General features: G+C 35.7%; 1 protein-coding gene across 1 annotated transcript in view; it reads right to left on the bottom strand.

The window, feature by feature from the left end:
• Window positions 1–29: 29 nt before the first annotated feature.
• The window catches only part of LOC128990842 (DNA-directed RNA polymerase II subunit RPB1-like), a 33,623-nt gene continuing 8,483 nt past the window's right edge, over window positions 30–25,169 (bottom strand). The window contains exons 7-26 of the mRNA XM_054413456.1: window positions 24,533–24,754; window positions 23,085–23,342; window positions 22,328–22,538; window positions 21,918–22,008; window positions 21,231–21,349; window positions 20,165–20,333; window positions 18,831–19,000; window positions 17,545–17,673; window positions 16,669–16,891; window positions 16,198–16,408; window positions 15,293–15,543; window positions 14,365–14,570; window positions 9,881–10,015; window positions 9,010–9,138; window positions 8,030–8,422; window positions 5,595–5,798; window positions 4,868–5,052; window positions 3,863–3,981; window positions 3,084–3,281; window positions 30–1,630 (exon numbers count right to left, since the gene is read on the bottom strand). Of these exons, the coding sequence (XP_054269431.1) occupies window positions 510–1,630; window positions 3,084–3,281; window positions 3,863–3,981; window positions 4,868–5,052; window positions 5,595–5,798; window positions 8,030–8,422; window positions 9,010–9,138; window positions 9,881–10,015; window positions 14,365–14,570; window positions 15,293–15,543; window positions 16,198–16,408; window positions 16,669–16,891; window positions 17,545–17,673; window positions 18,831–19,000; window positions 20,165–20,333; window positions 21,231–21,349; window positions 21,918–22,008; window positions 22,328–22,538; window positions 23,085–23,342; window positions 24,533–24,754 (4,744 nt within the window). The 3' untranslated portion in view covers window positions 30–509. The remainder of the gene's footprint in view (window positions 1,631–3,083; window positions 3,282–3,862; window positions 3,982–4,867; window positions 5,053–5,594; window positions 5,799–8,029; window positions 8,423–9,009; window positions 9,139–9,880; window positions 10,016–14,364; window positions 14,571–15,292; window positions 15,544–16,197; window positions 16,409–16,668; window positions 16,892–17,544; window positions 17,674–18,830; window positions 19,001–20,164; window positions 20,334–21,230; window positions 21,350–21,917; window positions 22,009–22,327; window positions 22,539–23,084; window positions 23,343–24,532; window positions 24,755–25,169) is intronic.

Genomic DNA, 25,169 nt, shown 5'->3' on the forward strand with positions numbered 1-25,169 from the left:
TTGGAACCAACTACTCAATAAAAAAGACATTCCAATTGATGATGGATTTATTGACAATATTATTAAAATACATAAATATATTAACAGTACAATCTCCTTTAGTTCTAAACCTAAACCAAAACTGGAAAATGTATACAAAATGTCAGTTTTTATGTGAGACATCATGATTTAAAATATAGTGATGATAAGCATCACAAATTCAAAAAATAAGGTAACATGATTTATGAAACAAGACTTTTTTGGTTTCGATTTTTTTCCTTTTTAAAACTCCATCTTTGTACCTAGCTTAGTAGCTTTTAATGAGTTTTAACAAAAATAATATTGTTGCTTCCAACATTTATTGTATAAATAAACAAAAGTTTCTCACATTTATAAAAACTCACAGGCATTCAATATTTACAAATCTTATACATAGAAAAATCACTCCTGCTAAGAGTGTTTAAACCCAATGCTAACAGAACATTATAAAAAAAGCTATTAAATAGTTTTAACAACATATGACTAGGTAATTAGTCATCTTGAGGCTCGTAGTGGGGAGATGTTGGAGAGTAAATGGGAGAAGTGGGTGAATACCCAGGAACAGCCGGGGAGTAAGTGGGAGAGGTGGGGCTGTAGGTGGGGGAGGTAGGGGTGTAGGTGGGACTGGTGGGAGAGTACTTGGAGCTGGTAGGAGAATACTGAGCACTGGTCGGAGAGTATGTGGGGGAGGTGGGAGAGTATTTGGGTGTTGTTGGAGAATATGTTGAAGACCCAGGAGTATGCTTGGGTGAGCTAGGAGAGTAGGAGGGGGAAGTAGGTGAATATGAGGGAGAGGTAGGTGAGTATGTAGGTGAGGTGGGGGAATACTGAGGAGAGGCTGGTGTGTACTGAGGACTGGACGCAGCATAACTGGGGGAAGTTGGAGAGTATGAAGGAGATGTCGGGGAGTACTTTGGAGATGAGGGAGAATAAGAAGGACTGGCAGGTGAATACTGAGGAGATGACGGAGAGTAAGATGGACTCGTTGGAGAATAGGACGGTGAAGCCGGCGTATAGTTGGGCGAACTTGGTGAATAACTAGGGGAAGTCGGAGAGTAACTCGGTGATGTCGGCGAATATGAAGGGCTGGTCGGCGAATAGGACGGAGAAGTCGGACTGTAAGATGGTGAAGTAGGACTGTACGATGGAGAAGTAGGAGAGTATGAGGGTGAAGTCGGTGAGTAGCTGGGGGATGTTGGAGAATAACTGGGAGACGTTGGCGAGTAACTCGGAGATGTGGGCGAGTATGAAGGAGAAGTCGGCGAATACGACGGTGACGTCGGTGAGTAACTCGGAGAAGTAGGTGAATACGAAGGAGACGTCGGTGAGTAGTTGGGTGAAGTAGGCGAGTAGGAGGGTGAGGTCGGGGAGTAGTTGGGCGACGTTGGTGTGAGGCTGGGTGACGCAGGAGCGTAGATGTTGCTGTGTGGAGAGTATGAGGGTGAAGCAGCTCCAGAGGGAGAGACCCTGTAAGGAGACATAGAGGGACCTGGAGACCCTGGGCTGCCTGGCTGGGGACTCCACCCTGGACTGTAGCCAGGGGACAGCCCGCTGGCATCACTGGACCCTGACGGAGAGAAGTTGGGACCTCCAGGAGTCATACCACTGCCAACTGGAACACAAAATTTGAGGTTAATTTAAATATACAATAGTAATTAGGAATTAACTATGAGATTAAAGTTTAATTGTTTAAACTTTGTAACAGTAAATCAATCAATCAATCAAATATTCTTTATTCACAAAGTTTAGACGACATGTCTTGAACAGCGTCATTAAACTAACATAAAAAAAAAATTATAAACTAAATAATTAAAATCATTCACAAAGGATTTATATAGTAAAACTAAAAATGAGTGCTATAACTTAAAAAAAATCACAAAATCTTAGAAGGTTACGTCAGAGTAAAACTAGGTAGTATCTGGAATTCAAATGGTCGTTTCGAGATTACAATTTAAAAATTCTTTGATAGAATAAAATGGGTTTCTTATCAACAAGTCTTTTAGTAGGCTTTTGAATCTGTTTGTATTATTTTCTTTTTTAAGTGAAATCGGTAATTTTTGAAGAAATTTTAAGCCTGCATCATGAAGGTTTTTTGGTATAGAATTCTAAATTATGTCTAGGAAGGTTAATTTGAAAGTGTGTGTTATATTTACTTGCAGTGGATAATAAATGAAATTGTTTTGCATAAATTATTGTTTCATAAATATACAAACTGTAAACTGTTAATACAACCAATTCAGGAAAGATATTTTTAACTGAATCTGTTCTTTTTAATTTCATGATCACTCTAATAGCCTTTTCTTGTTTTATAAGTATTTTATCCAAATTTGCCTTAGTTGTTTCTCTGTAAATGGCGATTCCATAGGATATGTGGGAATGAATTAGAGAATAATAGATTATCCTAAGAGTTTCCAAGTTGCAAACCTTGGACATCAGCCGCAAGGCATGAATGCCAGATGATAATTTATTTACTACATAGTTTATGTGATTATCCCAAGATAGATTTTCATCAATAACCAGTCCCAGAAACATTGTTTGGTTTACCTGATCAATTTTGTCTGTTTTTATAAAAATATTAGGTTCAAATGCTGTTATTGATTGTTTAGTTGAAAAGGATATTAGATTTGATTTTTTTGTGCTGATAAGCAGATTTCTTTCACCCAAAAACCTTTTTATAGAGAGGAGACTCCTGTTTGAGGATTTTTCAATAATTAAGTTGGATTTTCCTGAGAACAAAACATTAGAGTCATCAGCATACAGACACATAGATCCATCACTGACTGGGATCATCTGTGGTAACCCCTTAACGTAACAGAGGAACATAAGAGGCCCCAAGATTGATCCCTGGGGTACTCCATATCGTAGTGTCTGCCGCTGAGATCTTAAGTTTTCAATATATTTAGTATTTCTTTTCTCGATTACGTAGTCCACTTCAACAAACTGTTCTCTGTTTTCTAAATATGAAGTGAACCACTGTTATAAAGAAAAATGATTTATGAATGCATAACTTGAATCTGTAATTGAAGTTTCCTCTCCTATCACAATTATTATGAAGATATACTCACTTGGGGACCAAGCGCTGCCGCTGCCAGGGTAGGCGGGTGTACTGCCCTGGACCCAGGGTGTCATCTGAGGACTCATGGAGGGTGTGGCAGCACTACCAAAGAACATACCAGCTCCACCCATCATGCCCATGCCCATGTTCATGGGTATCTCTATACCAGCCTTGCACTTCTCAGCGTCCAGTAGGAGGTCAAAACAACCTGAAGACAACAGAATCAGAGATACAGCCTATGACTTGCTACTTGTCAACCGGTTCAAGCCAATACAGTACTTGACATTCCACAGGGACAGCAGGATTGGATTCATTTTCAGTATATGTTCAATGAACCACATATTTATGGACTCTACCAATTTGTTTTTGTATTAACAATAACAAAACATTTCATGTTGGATACAAACACCTTAGTACTGTTATAAAATTGCACCCTTTTCTTCTACCCTAGAGTTGTGCAAATTAATAAGGGATGTTGCAACAGTTTTCTTACAAAAAAAATTTTGGCACCCATTAAAACTTATAGCAATGATGATTGAACCATGGCATGTCACAACCCAAGTAATGTTGACTCTGTTAAGCATTGTCGTTCCTTAGAACATTTTGAGACCTAAACAAAAATTTACATTTTACATCCTAAATGACAAAAACTATGAAAGAAATTTGGCGCTCTTAGCAGTTATCTCCTAGGATAAATCTTTATGTAAAATTAGCTCATTAGTAAAACTACCTATTCACCAAACTGTACATCGGTACAATGAATTACAAAGATACATTCCGCCAGCTTACCAGTTCCCATCCTGGGCAGCTGACCCATAATGATGTTCTCCGACACTCCCCTCATGGGGTCAACCTCAGCGTGAGATGCAGCGTCCATCAACACATCCACTGTCTCCTCGAATGAACATCTACAACAAACAAATTTAAGTAGAAAAGGAATTTTGAATAGCCTATTTAAGAAATCAAAAGATGGAACTTAAATAACTTCGACAGATGCTCATGGTTTCATAAAATAACAGTACCCAATATCTAAATTGTAGGAAGTACAGGGTGGCCGAAAAGTCCCTTCACACGATTTTGCAGTGCGTAGTAGACTGTTGTTATAAACAAGACTGATTAGCAAATATTTGTACGTTAGTAGTAAGGAAACAGTGGGGGAAAAGGATGAAGCCTCATTCTCCCTTCCCCCACCACCGCTTCGGCCCTAGAACACCAATTAAATTTATCTTTAGTGTAAAGGGACTTTTTGGCCACCCAGTCTCTGACTCTGATTTACGCATGACATATTTGTTTTACAACACAAATTTTCACACTGGTGTGAGTAGGCCTACACGTTTCATAGTGACTACACACTACTATAGAGGACAGTTGGGATTTTGTTAACTGTTTAGCTTCAAGTGCATTTCCTTTGAAAATATCACTAATACATTTCAAACCCTGAAAGATTGGTCAGTTGGCCATAAATAGTAAACAGAACATGTAATTAAATGATTGGATGGTTTACATGGGCTTAGTAGAGTTCTGTTGCATTGAACGACACAGCTCTGTACATACTTACAGGGAAAACATGTGGCCTACAAATGAGGTAATTTTGTTTTGGAAAGGCATTGGTTTAGCTGGAAGAACAACTCTCTGGAGTCCCAAACAAGGACAAAATATTGGTTGTGTCACGTTGTGCAAGATTTAGTCGTGAACAACCCGTAGACTCTAGTTTTCTGAGGTATAAGCTAGCTAAATTCCACTCCGAAAAAACTCCTTTAACAGTCACAGTGGAAGGATTAGCCTTACACCTACCTCATGAGTGCCCCGGTGTCCTGTCTGTTGATGCCATGACGTGTGATGGCCATGAGATGACCTTTGGCAGTCATTACGTCACACAACAGAGCCAAGTGTCGGTAGTTTACGTACAGCCCGTAGAACTGTAGCACAGTGTTCATCTCCTTCTCTACTGACTTTCGCACAGCTTCAATACCCAAGACCTGAATAAACACGAGCAATCATAGATCACAGTACAAACCACCAAACATCATTAAATCAATTCAGGATTTCCTCTCATTTCAAATTTGTATTCAGGAAATGTCCCGAGTTGTAATTTGTCCAAAGTTTTAGTCAAGAAGAATTATGGCCTAGTTGAGAATGTACATGGTGGTAATCAATTTATGGTAAGTCTAATTTGTATGACAAATATCCAATATGAAAGTTAAAAAAAGGTCAACTGAGGTAAGAAAGAAGTTTAATAGTCAATAAAGCAATTGACATCTTTACTTAAAAGCTTTACAATAGAATTTAAAATGAAAAATTCACAAAATAGAAAAAAAAGTTAGAGAATTATAGGCCTATTGACTACGAAAGCTGACAATGAGAATGGACATGACATGTTAAGGAATGAATCAAGTCTCAGTGCTTTAAAATCAGTGCAAAAACAGTAGGCCTACATCAGAGGTTATGCTAACAAATATTGTAACTTATTACTTTTCCACCTATCGTAATTTAGAGGAACAGTTAGCTAGGAGTAACTAACCGAGAATATCTCGCAGATGTCGTTGGAGAAGGTCCTCACTGGGTCGACATCTCGTTCGCTCAGCACCTTCATCAGACTGGTACCGTCAGTTTCCAGCAGCCAGTCAGCGATGGCCTTGAACTCCCCACTCTCCGTCACGATGATGCGCTTCTTGGAGTCAGTTTGTGGCAAGTGCATGTACACCTTGCTGATAGCCTCTATACCCTGCACAACGCGGATAGTGATCAGAACTGTACAGGCGAAACAGTAAGAAATACTAAGATAGAGGCTGTATGCGATTTGAGGCACACAAAACTGATAAAGATTTAACAATTTTATTTGTAGCATACAAGAAATTTTGATAGAATACTACGATTTTTTACAATGAAAAATTGTAATTCAAATGAAAAGAATACCGTTTCAATATGTTAAAAGTATGGGAACAAGTAATTTTTGTAAAGGTAATTTTTATATTTTAGTGATGGGCGGATCCAAGAAAATGTCGGTACCGGATCCGGATCCGGATCTTGAAAAATTCGGATCCGGATCCAGATACACACTGTCATAAGGGCGGGTTAAAAAAAAACGTAATTAACAGAATGCCAATTTAAATCATACTTTTATTATTTTTTATCATGACGCATCGGGTGAGATTAAAATACTAACGGGATATTTTTGAGACGAAATTTTAGGCCATTAGCTTATCATCCAGGTACAAAACTAAAAGCTAGAGGTGTGAAGATATCCGAAAAATCGGGTCAGATTCAGTTCGGAAAGATACATGCCATTGCCATATATGTTATTTATTTGTATCAAGAGACAAACACTGAAACATGGCCTTGCCATATAAGTTATTTGCACCAAGAGACAAACACTAAGACATGACCTTGCCATATAAGTTATTTGAATTAAGAGACAAACACTGAGTCATAACCTTGCCATATAAGTTATTTGCATCAAGAGACAAATACTGAGTCATGGCCTTGCCATATAAGTTATTTGCATCAAAAGACAAACACTGAGTCATGGCCTTGCCATATAAGTTATTTGCATCAAGAGGCAAACACTGAGACATGGCCTTGCCATACAAGTTATTTGCATCTAGATACAAACATCGAGACATGGCCTTGCCATATAAGTTGTTTGCATCAAGAGACAAACACTCGGGGAAAAAACGGTCTTGTACATGGATACAGACAGCTTTGTGTTGGTAAAAAATCGGGATTGTACAGTGATACAGACAGCTTTCTGTTAGTAAATAAATCGGGGTTGTAGAGTGATACAGACAGCTTTTTGTGTTAGTAAAAATTGGGGTTGTACAGTGATACAGACAGCTTTTTGTGTTAGTAAAAAATCGGTGTTGTACAGTGATACAGACACCTTTGTGTTAGTAAAAAAATCGGTGTTGTACAGTGATACAGACAGCTTTGTGTTGGTAAAACTCGGGGTTGCACAGTGATAGTCAGCTTTTTGTCTTAGTAAAAAATCGGTGTTGTACAGTGATACAGACAGCTTTGTGTTGGTAAAAAATCGGGGTTGTACAGTGATACAGACAGCTTTTTGTGTTAGTAAAAAAATCGGTGTTGTACAGTGATACAGACAGCTTTGTGTTGGTAAAAAATCGGGGTTGTACAGTGATACAGACAGCTTTGTGTTGGTAAAAAAATCGGTGTTGTACAGTGATACAGACAGCTTTGTGTTTAGTAAACAAATCGGGGTTGTACAGTGATACAGAGAGCTTTGTACTAGTAAAAACATTCGGGGATGTAGAGTGATACAGACAGCTTTGTGTTAGTAAAAAAATCGGTGTTGTACAGTGATACGGACAGCTTTGTGTTGGTAAAAAAATCGGGAAAAAATTTGAAAAAATCGGATCCATCAAAACCGGATCCAGCCCAAGATCCGGAATTTTTTGGATCCGATCCGGTGCCGGTTCTAGCTCGGATCCGGCGGATCCGGTAGTCCGATATCCGGATCCGACCATCACTATTATATTTAAATTATTTGGTAATGGTAAAATTGTAATACAATCTAAAACAACTATGGTCTGAAAAAGGGATTAAATAAAAAAGTTGTGCATAATTTTCCAGACCACACATCAAAAGCTCCCCCTTAGTAGGTAATACATTCAAATAAAAAAAAAACTAAAACATGATTCTTTAATTCATAATTTGTTTGCTCAAAAATATGTGAATCTGAAGAGAATGAATGAAGAGATCAGAAAGTGACTAGTTTAAGATGGAAAAAAGCAAATTTTTTGCTGGGACATTTGAGAAGAATGCAAGAAGAGAGAGTTCCCAAGAGGAGTGAAATAACATTTGGTGGAAGTAAAACGACTGTGAAAAGTTATAAGTTTAGTTGACGCCCAACCGATAATAACTTAAATGAAAACTAGTATATTTATACAAGTATATTTTAGTATTCATCAAGACATTTTTATTTTTCACAAAACTAACCTGCAATGTCATGTCAGACAGCATGTTAGCCTCGATACACCGGAGGAACATGTCATCCTCCATCTTGTCTAAGGTTTCTTCTTCGTCGGCCATCTTGTTATCGTCACTGTTCATAATACGGATCCGCAGCACTAATTTTTCTGCATTGTCATCGTTGAAAATACAGTTCAAGTCGTCTCCGAATCCCGCATTGATTTTTTCTGAAATTTGTTCCATTGTCAGTTTCTTGTCAGTCATCCTCTTGCGGTCAAGCTCGATACGGAGTAGCCACGGTGAAATGCGTGTAGGGTCAAAGTCGGGCATTTCATAGTAGACATTGACAAATTCTTGGTCCTCCGGTATCACTGTGTTTTGAGGGTCTGGGTCATAGTAGATGGCAGTATTCGCTGTTACCTATAGGCCGTAAGAAAACATTATTTAATTGTTTAGATGAGAAAAAAACAATTTTAGCTGCATAATTTTTGTTTTTAAAAAATTAAATTAAAATTAATAAAAATGGCCGACCCTTTGAACAAACCTGAAGAGATTCAACAACAACTTCATGTTATCAAGACATTTGACTTATAATATCTAGAAGACAACTTTTGGTTGAGAAACGATAGATTCATTTCACTATAAAGGGTGTCCCAACACAGTTTACTTTCATAACCATTTAACCTGTTTAAAATGGTAGTGATTTGAACTCTAAAATTTAAAGCAATGTTTAACATGAAAATAGAACATGAAAAAAAGCTTGAACACTGTTTCTAGATTTTTATTTCACACAGAAAAATGTATTATTATTCTTCTTACTTCTTACAGACTTTTGTACATTTTGCTTATAATATAATTTCCAGTTTCAAAACTTTCATAAGAAGCCTCAGTTTTTGTATAGCGGACTTCAATCAAAGCCTTGTTTGCAATATACATTTTCTTCTCTAATTAAACCAAAAATGTTCTTAAATAACTCCAAATCAAATATGTTGTTTGATCAAGCTTGCCTTTTTCAGAGTAGTGTGTTCCAGTCTGCATAGAACATTCTTGGCCTTCTCCGCATCTCGTGCAGCAGCTCCTGTCAGGAACACTGTCAGGGAGGGAGCCTTGGGCTTCTTACTGATGTTGATGATTTCCTGTAAAACAATCAGCCTTTTAGTGATGTCGAGTGACCTAATACCTACAAGTTTTGGTAATGTGGTGTACCAAAATTTATTACACACAGCAAAAATCAAAAGAACCCAGGCTTTTCTTAATATAACACAGAAGACTTTTTTCATAGTTTTTTCAGCGTTCACATCTGTTTATTACTGAATTGTTAAAATCTGACTAATTTAAATTGTATGATTACTTTGTTATTTACTTTTTGGTACATGATTGTATTCTGTATATATTTCATGTTAGAGTTCATTTACAGAAAAACAAGGAAAGCAAAAGACCGATTGAATAAAAAAAGCACTGTGAAGTAACAAAAATCATAATAATTGCTGCAGACAAGCCATTAATGACTAGTAATCAGCACCTTCATCGATTCATTAAATTTGTTAAATAGAATGAGTTTGAAAATTTGTATTTTAGAAAATAAATAAACTAAAATAAAATAAGAAGTATACAAATGGTTTTTAAGGATGCAAAGAAAACAACAGTGCAAGGGAACACGGGAAAATTTAAGAAAGTCCATAAAACTTTAGTTACTGCTACAAATTCTTGGAGTGCTGTTAGTTTAATTGTCGAAATTCATGGATGAAATTGAATGTTTCAATCGTTACCCTTTTACAACGGCCGAAGAGCTTCAAAAGGTAATACAAGTGCTTGAACATGCTCAGAGACTAATTACTAGTCTATGAAATGTTATAATAGTAATGTTTAAAAAGTTACCTTTAGACGAGGCACACCAAGTGTTACGTTCTTGGACGATACACCAGCAAAATGGAAAGTGTTGAGCGTCATCTGAGTGGCAGGCTCTCCCAAACTCTGCGCAGCTAAGGCCCCCACCATCTCTCCAGGCTGACACTGCAAACGTACACATTAGTAATTAGACTAAATATTGTTTTAGTGATTTTAAACGTTTTTCAAAATTAGCCTATTTTAACAACCACAATCTCGGTTAGAAAAATCACAGTAAAGTTATAAGAAATTGTTTACCACGGATTTATTATTAAATTTAAATACATAACTACAAGAAATACAAGTACCTACAATAAAAGAACAAATTAAGATGTTATCACATTTCAAGGAAGAAAATGTTACTCAGGAAGGTATTACCTGATTGCACACCCAAAACAAAACATTTGGAGGGAAAGTCGTGAATATATACCATCAGGATGAGTCGGCTCTACCAGCCCCATATCAAGTGTGTTGTCATATAGTTACCATCTGGTCAGTCAGTTTTTAAATGTTTTGCGTGTTGTTATGAGGAATTTGTAATTATCAGCTGACATTCTGACCTAATGATGTGCTCTCAATTCACAGCACAAAACAGCTGTTTTTCTTTAAGGCTAAACATCCCTGAAAAAGTTGTGTTTCTGGCCCGATAGATAGCAGCACCTCTGCGGCAAATTTGCACCACTTATAATTTCCGTATTTATTATCAGATTTTTGTTTTGTAAACGGTTTTGTAAATGATATGAATAAGACATTCACGCTATTTTGCTTATGTTTTTTAAAATTTATTTACAAAAAAGTTTTATAAAGAATTTTTTTTGCTATAACTATTTTTTTTTAATCGCAGTTAGTCATTTTGTAAAGAGAAATTTTAAAAGAATTTTGCCGTTTTCAGATATTAATTCGGCCAAATGGTTGTATCGGAATCCTTTTTTAAAGAAATTATCATTATTTCTCTTGCGCTCCGGTCCCCTCCCCCCTCCCCCCTCCCCCTCACATAGCGCAGCTCCAGTGCCAGCCGCTCTGCCCGGCCCTGCAACGCGACTGTAGCTTCGTCATCTCACACACACCTGACACCTCACATTCATACTCTGACCGGACACATGGACTCTTGATTTTAACAGATACTAGTTTATGATTTAAAAACAAGTATTTTCTGTAAGTCGGAAAGAGACAATAAAATTGAAGTTTTATCTGTACATTGCTTAGAATCATGGAGTTTTTGGTTATTTTTACGTTTCATAGCCTAAGAAAGCCTATGAATAAAGCCTATCAGTAATATATAAAAATTGAATACTTGTGTCAGGCAATTAATATTACAGTAGGCCTAATCATAAATGTTGTTTCTTTAACTGAGAATGCTCATTCCGATGACTAAAATAGCGAGCTGTGTTAGCGCTAAAACAGCATTGCGAGAGTTGGCGCAAAACACTCTCGCACTCTAATTTTTACGTGTTCTTTCTGGACTCCAAAATAATAGCTTATGCTATGAAAATGATAAAACATTAGTGAAATATTTTTTCGTTCTACGTAGGGCCTACGGGAATCTTGTAGTAAGTTGAAATCTTATATTCTGAACAGGAGTTGGTTTGCATATTTAGTGTGCATTTTGCATTAAAAGAAGGCCTGTAATTGAAAGTTACTTTTCACACAGGTTAAAAGTAGTTCAAATACTACCTCAACCTCACTATTGCACACTTTATTCGGGTTGAAATTTGCATTAACAAAGGTGCTCTTGTCTTTTCCACGAAACAATGAGAAGGACATTAATGCGTTACCAACAGACATACAAACAAAAATACAGAATTGAATTAGGGGATTTGCTACGCTTTAACCAAAGCAAATTACAAACAAAGTAATTATTTGAAAGTTTTGATAGTGTCATCAAATTTTATCATAATCGTTTTTAGGCCTAATCAAACTGTAAAATTGGTGTAAATCCGTTGGCAAATATATAAATAAGTAAATAAATACACCTCCAAGCTTTAAAAATTCATGATGGTAGGCCTACGTAAAAAAAAAACATTTTCACTAATGGTTTTTCATTTTCATAGCATACTCTAACATTATGGAGTCCAGACAGAAAACGCAAAAATTGTACAGTAAGACATCAATTTAATTTAATAAGAAATAAGGTGCAGCACTAACGATAACTATAGTTGTAAATAGTAATGTGTTTGTACGTAAAACTGTTTCTTACTACTACCAGTGGTTCTAAGGAAAAGTAGCAGCACCAAAAACCAACGTTTACATTTAAGAAAAGAACTATAGTAGGCCTACTTACGACCAATTCAAACTGTCCCTCTAATTAAACTGTATTATAGGTGTTAATCCGTTGGCAAATATAAAAATAAATAAATACACAGGCCACAAATTATGTAACATGTAACGTTAACAACGTAAAGCTTTAAAAACTCACTATATGGTTTTCTAAAAAAAAAAACTTTCACTTGATGTTGTGCAGTTCAGAAGTTATTAATCTCCCTTGGTTTTACATTTTTTAAGTTTTCGAAAATCAAAGTTATTTTCCATTAATAGTATTATTTGTAAGCAACTTTTAATGTTAACATATTAATGACAGTTTGAAGAAACCACCGTTATCCAAACAAAGGTTTCTTAAGATTACGTGATCTCTAAACGATAATCGGTACATATATCTAGCAAACATTCGGAGGAAATGTGACAAAGAACGCACAAATCAGGGGTTTCGGACGTTAGTAATTTTGCTTCCTAAATAGGAAAAGTACCGATATCGTTGTGGAAATGTAAGTAAGTAGACACCAAAAATGGCAGCCAGTGGCACATTGGAAAAGTGAGCTACATCTGTACCGTTACGACCACAGCGAAATCAGAAAGATCTTCCAAGATCGCAGGAACATCCACGATCACCCACTGCAGTTCTGTTTTTATACTTTGCACTTTACACAACTGTCTTTGAAGCGCCGTCAATGAGTGGAAACCTGTTTTGTAAGCAATTGGTGACGATGATAAATAAATGTAAGTTTCCCAGCACTAATATACAGCACTGTTTCACAGTATTTTCCCCGGTTATCAAAACTCAAGAACAATCGTTGCACTTGCGATTAATTAAACCGGTTAAGTAAGGCACAACCAAGGCCGCACAACGTTTTTAATCTAACTTGGTTTGGATGTGCCACGATTACTAGAAAGGATGTGCTAACAAAACTTGATCGGAAATGGTTGCGGTATTTGTAAACAGTTTTTAATGTAAACATATCAGTGACAGCTAGAAGTGAGAACTAATCCAAACAGCTGATCGTTATTTCATAAAATGTACTAGTAAACATTGGGAGAAAATTTGACAAAATTCGAACCAAATTGGGTTTTTGATGGTTCGTTATTTTGTTTTCAAAGAAGCGAGGCCATGTTTTTATAGCCAAAGACACTCTCATCAATCCAGTAAATACGGAAAAATTATTAGAACCTTGATCGGAACTTTAGTTTTCTGGGAGTAGGCCTCGCAAAATGACATTTTGGCACGGAATAGACAAACAGACAGACAGAAATTGAGATAAGACTCGTTTCGGCTTTCTTATGTTATGAAACGTAAAAATAACCAAAACCTGCATGATTCTAAGCAATGTACAGACAAAACTGTAACTTTATTTATATAGATTTATATATTTACCAACGGATTTACACCAATTTTACAGTTTGATTTGGGCCTAAATACGATTATCATAAAATTATAAATTTGATGATACTATCAAAACTTTTAAATAATTATTTTGTTTGCAATTTGTTTTGGTTAAAGCGTAGCAAAACCCCTAATTCAATTCTGTATTATTGTTCGTGTATGGAAGCGCGGGAAACCGTCATCCACCGGTGTACAAGCAACACCCCAGCCTTGTTGTGAGGTGGAGGGGTAGCAAATGTGAGTGTGACCTTGGAATGAGTCACAGCGGCCCTGTCCTGCACCTGCTTCATGTCTCTCTCGCGTTTGTTATAATTACTGTAAATGTTTAAACAACGATACCGACTGAACCAGTCAAGCGATTTTAAAAATTTAAAAAGTAAAATTAATTAAAAATTATTGTCTTTAAAATGACTACCTGCAATTTTCATTTTTTATTTTGTAACACAATTATTTAACTAAAATTTTTTTAACCAGCAACTTAATTCAAATTTATCTTTAATGGCGTGAATTGTTATCTTATCCCGTTCACAAATCAGTTTTCAAAATGAAAATCGGATGAAAATTCCGCCAATAAACACCAACACAAAATGACTCCATTTTGGTGCTGCGACGTGGTGGGAGAATTTGGAACTAAACCTGGGATGTTTAGCCTTAAACTTCACATAATAGTTTTTTACAGTAACCAGATAATTTAAACCTTCATTGGATAATTCAAACAATCCAGAGACCAATTCTTCATGAAAATATAAATTTCAATCAGTTTAAACAGTTTCATTTTTTTTTTAATACTGTACAATTATAGAAACAACCGATGAAATACCTGTGCTTGTTGGAATCTGTTCTCGATTTCACCAGTCAACCATTCAAAGGCTTCAGTGGATAAGCGGAATTTCTCTGAGACAAGTTTGGTACAGAGGGTAGATCGCACAAGGCACTGGAACAACAACGTTGCATTCTCATTGGCTTGCTTGCTCAGCTGATCCTCTCCAGCCACAATAATACATTTCTGGAGCAAGTCCTTCACACCTGCAAAAACAAAACAGGACGGTGAGATAAACTTTACATCATTATTTAAAATCAAAATAGGTTGGACAGAGAAACCTTGCAACATTCATAGCTTGTCTAGAAGAGTTTTGAAGTGTAGCTAAAGTAACCCATGTCAATCTGTTCTTCCACTTAAGGTTGATGTTCCCCTCTCCCATTTTATTATGCCTTGCCAAATAATAAATTTAGTATATAAATTACAGACATATTGTGGTCTGGTCTTTCATCCCTTTTTACCACAATCATGTCAATTTGATATTTTTCGTAAATCTTAATTGTTCTGACATGTTGAAACTGTTTTATTTTTTATCCTGTTCTAAACAATGATGATCTCAGGGATTTGATGTGTGAAAATATTCTTTTTTCTTTCTAAAACTGAGCCACAACTTTTTATTGGACATTATGGAGTTTATTTCGTAAATTACAAAAGATTTCTAAAATATTACTTTTTCGGATATTAGGGGTCTAGTTGATGGTTTTTAGACATTATGAAATCCCCTCATGACATTGGGCTAGTTGACAATAGTTCTGTAAATGCAATGTACAAGAGAAACATTAGTGCAACATAGGTTGAGGTATCTTTAGGGTAAATCCTAAAAAAATCATTGGATTCATTCTACACTGAACAAATGACCAATCGCCAAAGAGGAGGATAAGCTCGGAAAAAAAACAAAAACTACTGATCGCCCACAAACAACACTTACCCTGTATGACTCTGAGCGGACTGAGATCTGTAGGTGCTCGTTTGTTGATGTGGAAGATCTTCTGTACATTCCAGATCATCCTCTTGAGGTTGCATGGCAGCACTACTTTACTCTCTCCACTGGGGAAGATCTGTCGTAGAGCCTCCCTGTCCCGACAGAGCTGCTCCCACTCCTTCTCCAGCTCAGATATCACCTCTCCGGACCCAAGCAGGTCTCTCAGCACATCTTCAGTGAAGATCTTTCGCAAGTATCTGTCGACAAATTTGTGTTACCTATACTTTATTTTGACTAACTCAATATAGTCAATGTAACTACTAACAGAACATATGGCACATTTTCAAACTATTGTGGAACCAAGAAACAACCAAGGAGATGGTGCAAAATAAGTTCAGGAATGGACCTCCACTGGTAAATGAAAAGTTGAGGAGACCTAGCAATACTTGGAGAGCTCTGTTTTGGAAGAGTTGAAGATAAAACACAAAACCTGAGGTGTCAAGAGCAAGACGACTAACAGAGCGAGATGTAGAGGAACAGTGGAGGTTCCATGCTAGGAGGAGTCTATAGGATTAGAAAGAAGAAAATAGAAATATAATATGGAAGTATTGGCGATACCACTCATTATTTATTGATGTAAAAGTTCCAAATTCTAACTTTGAATTAAAAGTTATTTCCTCACCGGACAATTTTTGTATGAATAAAGTCTCTTAACGCTAAAGGCTGTGGGCCGTAGTGCACACGGCAGAGAAAACACAAAATATTTCATGCTCTGGGACACAATTAGTGATTTCTGTGTCTTCTCTGTGTACCACAGCTTAGTTTGATTATACCCATAGTAACATAGCTTCTATCCCTTTTTCTAAAAACTAGACCTACTTAAAACAGAAAGCACATGTCACGACACTCACCTCTCATTTGAAGCATCAAACTTGAACATGTTCTCAAACTTTGAGTTGGACAAGTCGACGGAGGCAATCTTCTGAAACTCCACAGTCTCTCCGCAGAGACCATCCTCTCCGTAACGCAACTGGATCAGCTGTCCGACAGAGTTACGCACTGTGCCGTCGTAGTGGACCATGACAGACTCCATAGCCTTGATCAGCCGCCGCTGGATATATCCTTCAAACAAAACCGTTAGCTTAGTTATATTGCGTATTATACAGTCAAGTTATTTGCTCAGAAGGATCACCAACTCTGTTATATATTGCTTATTGCAGAACATAAAAAAAGAGATTAAATACTATTTATAGTTTATTAAGCTTTTTCCAAATTTGTCCATGTTTAAATCCAAAACCACTTAAAGCTTTAGCTATGCAAGAATTGGCCGTAGAGAAATATGAGATTGAAAAGAAGATAGAAGATAGATATTTAACACTTACCAGTTTCAGCAGTTTTGACAGCAGTATCAATAAGACCCTCACGACCTCCCATGGCGTGAAAGAAGAACTCAGAAGGAGTCAGTCCGGCAAGGTAAGAGTTCTCCACGAATCCTCTAGACTCAGGACCGTAATCATCCTTGATGAAGTGGGGCAGTGTCCGTTTACGGAAACCAAATGGAATTCGCTTTCCTTCTACGTTTTGTTGACCCACACAAGCAATAACCTGGGTAGAAAGATTTAATTAAGACAATTTTATTGACTGAATCTCATATTATGAGGCTAATTATATATAGTTTACGGGTTAAATCTCTATAGCAGTGATAAACAATCTCCACTTTGACTGACTTTCCAGAACTATAATACGTTTTGTTGACCCACAAAAGCAATAACCTGGGTAGAAAGATTTAATTAAGACACTTTTATTGACTGAATCTCATATTATGAGGCTAATTATAGCCTATATAGTTTACGGGTTAAATCTCTATAGCAGTGATAAACAATCTCCACTTTGACTGACTTTTCAGAACTATAATACCTTGTATTTTGTATATCGTCTGAACCAAATGGATTGGAACGAGAGGGAATCCATTGTATTCACAACACACACGACAAATTAATCAGGATCATCATTGTAACTGTACCAGTTTTTATACCAAAGTGTCAACCAATCTAGTGTTGTAACTCGAACCTATCGTAACAATTACCAATAAATGATACTTTCCTGACCAACTTAAGCTATTGGCAATATGTTTCTAATACCGGTACTTTACAGGTACCGGTCTATGTTACTGGAATACAAATATGTAAAAAATGATAAAAACCATTAAATTTAAAATATTGTTTTTTTATGGACATCAAAATAATTAATAGTTTTACCTGAGAGATGTTAATATTGGAACCCTTGGATCCTGACACCACCATAGCCTTGAGGTTGTTGTATTCTGTCAGCGATTTCTTAGCTGAACCTCCAGTTTTGTCACGAGCATCGTTCAAAATTCTGTTTACCTATACATTTCAAAATAGCATACTTTAAAATATGACAAATTTTAATATTCTCTAGATAACAGCTTATGCTTACAGTTAGTGATAGACAAGACCCGAAACTTCAAGATTTTTTTTTTATCAAAGCTTCGGGCAGGATTGAAATACTAACGGTATATTTTCAAGACAAGATAAAAAAAAAAATTTAAATTCAATTTTTTTTTAATTTTGAAATTTAATTTTTTTTTATTAGGCTATAAAATCTTTTTAAATTCTTGAAATTTTTAAGTTTTTTAATTTCTTAAAATTTTAAAATTTTTAAATTCTTAAAATTTTAGTTTTTTTAAATTTTTTTAAATTTTGTAATTTTTTTAAATTTTGTAATTTCTTAAAATTTTTAAATTTTTTTAAATTTTAAGAATTCAAAAGATTAAAATTTTAAGAAAAAAAATTGGAATTAAAAAAAATTTATAATTTATTAATTTAAAAAAACTTTGCGAAGGTGTTTATTTTTAATTATTTATTCTTTACATGGAAATATTGCTTCAATAGTATTATAATTTTTGAGGAGTTGCAAATGATGAGAAGTTTTGTTAGTGTAAATCTCGTCTTGAAGTGAAAAATCTAGTCTCGTCCATCACTACTTTACGTACTTTACGTATCACTACAGTACCAAACTTTTATTTTCCGCTGACTAAAATCTATATTTTACGAATTTTTGTTCTTTATTATTATATATTATCCCTCCTGATGATGATCGTTGGGGCAGATACCATTAAAGCTCCATTGTTATAGGTGAAACAATTATCCAATAACTTATTAAATAGGTAAGATTTTGTAAGCTATAGCACTAATTTATGATTTTTTTTTTATTTTATCAACAAAATTCTGTTTTTGATGACATAGTTCATTCTTCTACTACTATTTTTCTTATTCTTTGGTGGTTGTTTATACGAGCATTTTCAGCTGCTTTCCAGAGTGGTTTACACTATAATTATAGTAACCGGTTTTGTGTTTCGATTGTAAAATTCTCTCACAGCTATTGCCAACTATCTACTTAAAGTCAAGGTTTATAACAGTTAAGATAATGCACATAGGGTAGGAAACATAAAAATTTGATCAAATGAGCATGATATAAATAGTATGAAACTAGGACAGTCTCCAATGTCTAGTATTGTTACCTGGTTCTCGAAGGTCTGCCTGAGTGTGTTACCAGGGGTAGGCTCCAAGTCCATACTGTGGGCTTTCTGAATCACCTCTATCACGTCCTCCTTGGCCTTCCTGATGGCTTTCTGGATCTCAGTATATGTCTGGGGATCAGCAATGGTGTCACCAATACCGATGGAGTGACCTGACAACACATGGACAATAGTTTAGTGAAAGAAAGAATATTTATACTTGCATACTTGTAGTTTCCGTCTGTAGTCCAGAGGTAGGAATTAGACAGGTCAATAGGGTAAACAATAATAATAAAAAAATAGTCATTCTAGGCCAAAGGGCTATGTTTTGAAAAAAATTATAAAAACTTCCATATCACAGAAACAATTTTTTGTCAGCAAACATTTTATTTCTGTTTTGAATTTTGAGATTTTTGGATGTTTTGGAGTTGTTTTGGCAGTGCTTGGAAAAGTTTTAAACTGGAAAAGTGTGGTTTTTGTTCAAAAGTTAATATATTTTGAGGGGGGGGGGCTGGGCTGGTGCAGATAGGCTAGTATTTTGGTATTGTTTATTTAACCTCCGGGCTAAAATATTGATTCTCAATTAAAAATATGATTCTGATTGATATTTGTTTGAATGGAAAGTGCTCAAGTAATGTAATATAACTTAGGCCTACATTTCCCCATAAGTCATATACAATAGAATGGGGAATAAAGTGGTTAAAAAAAATTATCAAGGTTTATCAAATAATTTTCAGAACTATGTCAAATGAACAATTCTCTTAATTTAACTGACTTCAAGACCAAAAATCCAAGAAATTGGTGTCTTTGTTTTTCTGGCACAGTTTAAATGCTTATTTGGGACGGGCATTCGCTGTATTATCACGGTCTGCAAAGTTTGAACATTTGTAAATTTTAGATTCCCCATGACTGCAGGAGATGAATCAGAAATTCCTTGATAACACTGGAATTTTAAGTTTTAAGGAATTAGGCTATTCATAGTACGCAAGGTTCTCTAACCATAACTAGAGGTTGTCCAGTGGTCGAAAACTCAACCAAAATTATGTAATGTACAGACTTAAAAAATATGGACTCTATTTTCACCACACACTGTAAATAAAACCTGTGAGTGGATCCATTTGTTTTGGTTTTTTTATTTTGTCACCAGCATGAACTGAGGACCATGTTAATGTTTTTATTTAAAAAGGGATTCAGCTATTCACAAGAGCCGAGAAAAAAGGTTTTCAAGAAACATGCGTGCTTATTAATAAATATATCAATGATATCGATATGTAGTATATTTTGAGTAAAATTTTGTATAGTAGGCCTATAAATCTAAGGGTTTAAAAATGTCCTACCTTCCAACAGCAACCAGTTGTTAACAACAGTCTGAATGTTTCCGTAAAATCTGCCGCACACTTCATGCCCGAGTTCAAGGAAACAAATATGCAGAAGAGATCCAGCTGATGTACCAAGTGTCTTCTTACACAAGATGCCCATGATCAGCTCACCATGCTCTACCATTACCTAGACGCAATAACAGAATAGAATCTTGGATATTTTCTGTTTATTCATTAATATTTTTTCAGTTTTAAATGTTCTATTTATCATTTAAGTTTAGGGTTAGGTTAGGAAGTAAGCACAGAGACCTTGATTGTGTATTATTTATTTATTTATTGCTCTTGACAATTTTTACATTGTGTAGCATATTTTTACATTGTGTAGCATATTTTTACATTGTGTAGCATATTTTTACATTGTGTGATTCTAATATTTATAATTACATAGAGGTTATTTTATAAAATTACACTTTAAATTAAATTTAACTTAAAACAAATAAATCAATACATTTAAGAAATGGAGGAAAACTAAAAAACATTATACATTTATGAAGAAAGCCTTAAAATATTTAACTCATTCTATGGCAGACTCTCATATTATGGCAGAGTCCTAGCTATGGAAACTGGTGGCACCCCCTTATAGTAGTAGTGAATTAACGGAAAAGGTCTTTGTGAATCTTTTTAAACAATTTATCTGAATTTATACCTTTTGCATATCCAAACCAACAAAACCCGTGAGTTTGAATCATCCTGCCAAACAACTCCCGTTTGACCGGACCGGCGAAACTGGATAGTGTGGTGCCGGCCTGGTCTACCAAAAGTAAAATCACACTAACTCTACTTTGAAGTATTTTTAGCTTAAAGAAATAATCAGTCAAATACCTTGACAAACTATCAGTGTTATGCATGTCGTGCGACCTTTTAAAATGTATCTATTATCCCTTAAACTCTATCCCTTTCTTAAAAAATAAACCTTTGATCAGTCGGGCTTCATTTATATACAATCTTTGTGTGAAAAGAAAATAAAAGCTTATACTGTAGTCCACCCAGCTAAGCAGTACAACATAGCCGGGTGGTCAGTTACCTTTGTGTCTCCTGGAGAGATCCACTTGTACGGCCCGTTGTCTTCATCGTCCGGATGTGTGGCGTGAGTCCGGATCATGTTGACATTACCAGGGATGATCAGCGAGAACACTTGCTTGCCTATAACCACAACAAGGTTCAGGATTAGGCCTCTTTTACAAGTTGAAGCAGCTCACAAAACAATTGAATGAGCTAAACTACTGAAATATTAATGGATTTTGTATCGGATATTGACCAAGAGTTTTGTCCAGAATTTTAGATCTTGGAAATCTCAATAAGGCTTTAAGTGACTATATTATGTTTTTTGAAATAAAGTTAAACAGCCTTAATCACCTTGCTATAGAATGAATCAAACATAAAATTGTAACCACAGATGGGAATACTGTGGGTCTTTTTAAAATTTGTACTTGTATTTCTCTGTCCTCCATAGCATAACAATGTTAGTGTTATCTAAAACCCACTCACTGAGTACAGACCCAATTTCCCCAGCTAAAAATTGAACTATTTAGGTTTAAATAAAGACTATTTATGTACAATGCAAGTGATTGTTTCCATTCCTTGAATATTTTTTGTACAAATTTGACTGTGAAAATTGTCTTTATTAACATGAATGCAAAGACATTAAATATTAATAGTTTCTACTACTTTTGGATTACAACTAATTCAAAAATCTACAAAATTCACTGACCAGTCCATAGGGGTTTGGGTTTCAGGATGCAGGGCTGTGGCATTTTACCATCCCAAATTGGAAGATGCATTAAAATGTTCATCATTTGTTCCTGAAAAGAAATTAAGCAGTATTTAAAATTTGTTTCATAAGATTTGAATTATTTTTCAGATTTTAAATCCCTGTTCTTTCAATTGAATACTACCTTGCTACAGAAAAAACAGTCTTAAATTTGTGAAATATAACTTAGGTATATCAGTTGTGTATTCTCTCGTCCTTAATGCATTCCACAGCTAAGTACTTTATCCCTTGAATTCAATCCAAATCCACAAGCATGGTAAATTTTCAACTTGAAATTCAAAGTAAAAATTTAAGTGATAAGTTTCTTTCAAACAAAAGCACAATATGGTCTTCTAATGTGATATAATCACCTTCTCCAAGAAGACGTCTCGTTTGGTCATTTTCCTGACGGCCGTGAGCGTGTCCTGCACAATACCCATGACAGGTTTGTTGGCCTGAGGTGTGATGATCTGTCTGGGAGTCACATGGATGTTCTCCACCTCTGCGCGAGTCTCCATACTCTGCGGGACGTGCAGGTTCATCTCGTCTCCGTCAAAGTCTGCGTTGTACGGTGACGTGCAACTTGATAAACAATGGATACGTTAATGTTTGATATGCCATCTTTTACAGGGGGTTTTCATAGTTTCTAACATTGGAGGTTCATTAAGAATAGTCAACGTCAATCTACTAAAAGAGTAGGCCAAATGAAAATTTTTCAAAGAGTGAAAAGGTGCAAAATTGTATATTTGATTTGAGATATTTACATTTGTTTAAATCAGAAATAACCAATAGAATACAATATATCATCCAATACAGGTAAAAATTGATACCCGAAGATATGATACAATATACGTATTGAATCAATACATCGCATTCCAATACATATCGATACTGTGTACATTGACCCATATCGCACATCACTAGTTGCACGTCAAGCTCTCAATATTGTAAACAATCGGGGAGTAAATTTTGTGTGTGTGTATGGCTGTGTATGGTGGTGTGTGGTTGTGTGTTTTGTGTGTGGCCTTTGGTATTTTTACAATTTTGTATTTTTAAAAGTTTTTTTGTATAAGAACGGTCCTCTCTGTACTATCAGGAGTCTGAACTCTAATTAATCTGAAATGTCACCTCAAGTTCATCCGGAATGTGGACCATGGCAGCACCTTGACTCGGTGCCCCATCATGGACATCTTGTGCAGAGTGGGTTGTCGGTTGAAGATGACCAGGTCTCCGTCTCTGACGTGCCTTTCCACCTTGTAGCCGCACTGCAGATGGAGGTCCGACGGCTTCGGATGGAACCTCAGGTCAATCCTCTCTCCGTTGTCTCTCACGATGTACTTGGCTCCGGGGTACTGAGAGTTGCCTCTACGCACCAGCTCCAACATTCTGTAAAGCAAAAAGATAAGAATACTTTTATAGATACTTTTAAAGATAAGAATAGAATTTCCATACTAGAAGAAAACATGTAAAAATAACAGTCGCTGCAAAATTGTCGGATGTTATTTACGGATGTACGTTTTATAATGAAAGAGGGGTTCAGATATGAAAACATATTCTTCCTACCACTGTATGGAAATTATCACATTGCCACAGCTGTAAACAGTACACAAAATAGCTCATTTACGCTCTAGAGCGGGAATAGGTCATTCCTGCTTGCTAATCAGCTGATTTCACTGTTGGTGTTTCTACACCAATCACAGCCGCGGATCAGGTACGTTAACAACCGGTTAACAAAGCAAATAACATAACCTAAAAAAGCAAACATAATCTAAATGACTTGTTATATAAAACAAAAAAGTTAATCTATGTGCTATGATTTATAAGTTAATTACGGTGATAGGAAAACTATTGTGTGTATTGTGAGCACAAACAGTCATTGCCACTCTCAAATTGTATGGCCACACTCAGCTAAAGCTTTGTGTGGCGATCTACACTTCTCGAGCAGCGATGAGGTGCTTGGCGCTCTCAATACACAATTAGCTATTCCAGCAATGTTGGGAAATGACAACTAAAAATGTAGTATCAAAGAAATAGGATGAAAACGAGTAACAAAATTTCAAATCCAATGATTAGGGAATTACATTTTATTTAACCCAACTATATTGTATCTATAAATTAGGCCTAATTAATATTCTAATTTGTAACACTACTACGTGTATAATTTCAAAGAGGGTTGGTGACCTCTTTTAACTTAGCATTTCCCCACCAACATAAGGCTTTAAACCTGAGCGAGGAACATAAGGGCCGTCCATTCAATACACAAGAATGGACTGTGTAGGACTGGATATGGAACTAAATTACCATGTAACCAACATGTCTAAGAATCTAAATTTGTATTAGCCTATCTACCACCTTCATAAAAAATCAAGAGTTTACAAAGCAGATCCTTAAAGTAAGTTCAACTTAAGCTACACACAAAGTACAAGCAAATAAAAAGTATTACGGTGTTTTAGATTTGTATAACTTAGGCTACTATTTATGTCTAGCCCAGTGATATCTTAGAATCAGAAGAAAAACTATCAAAGAACAGAAAAGCTCTTCAAGGATTCATAAGCTGACACAAGCAAATCTCTTACTTGTCAATGTTGAAGGGTGTGACTATCTCTGGAAATGTCATGTTCTGTGCTATGGAGCGAGGGACGCCGACCTGGTCAATTCGCAGGTTAGGGTCTGGAGTGATGACAGTCCGAGCGGAAAAATCCACTCGTTTCCCCATCAAGTTACCTCTTATCCGACCTTCCTTGCCCTTCAAGCGAGCCTTTATTGCTTTCAGAGGTTTGCCTGACTTTTGCATAGCTCTGTAAAAAATGTTTAAAATTAGTGACATTAAAAAATATCAAATAAACAAATATGTCGAGATTTTATTAGATAATTTTTTTCTGGGTTATTTTCTTAACACAAGCTACATGCTATATACCTTGTACACAAACATTAAAACCGTAACATAATTATTTTTTTAATTTGTGCATCCTACAATGCAACATTGAAAACACCATTGTCTTACATATTATTAAATTAATAAATTTTTGACCTAAGCCTAAGTTACAAATGAGGCTAATGAGTAATTTGATACAAAATATTACATAATTAATAGGCCTACCTACTTATTAAATCAAATTTTTATTTTATGTGCAAGAAATTACTGTATCGTGATACATAACAAACAGCCTCTAGGCAACTTATACTCACATGGCAAAATTTTAGCTTATTTTA

The sequence above is a fragment of the Macrosteles quadrilineatus genome, unplaced genomic scaffold, assembly GCF_028750875.1.
Source record: "Macrosteles quadrilineatus isolate MER2022 unplaced genomic scaffold, UCM_ALF_1.0 Scaffold_3__2_contigs__length_128488019, whole genome shotgun sequence".
Lineage (NCBI taxonomy): Eukaryota > Metazoa > Arthropoda > Insecta > Hemiptera > Cicadellidae > Macrosteles > Macrosteles quadrilineatus.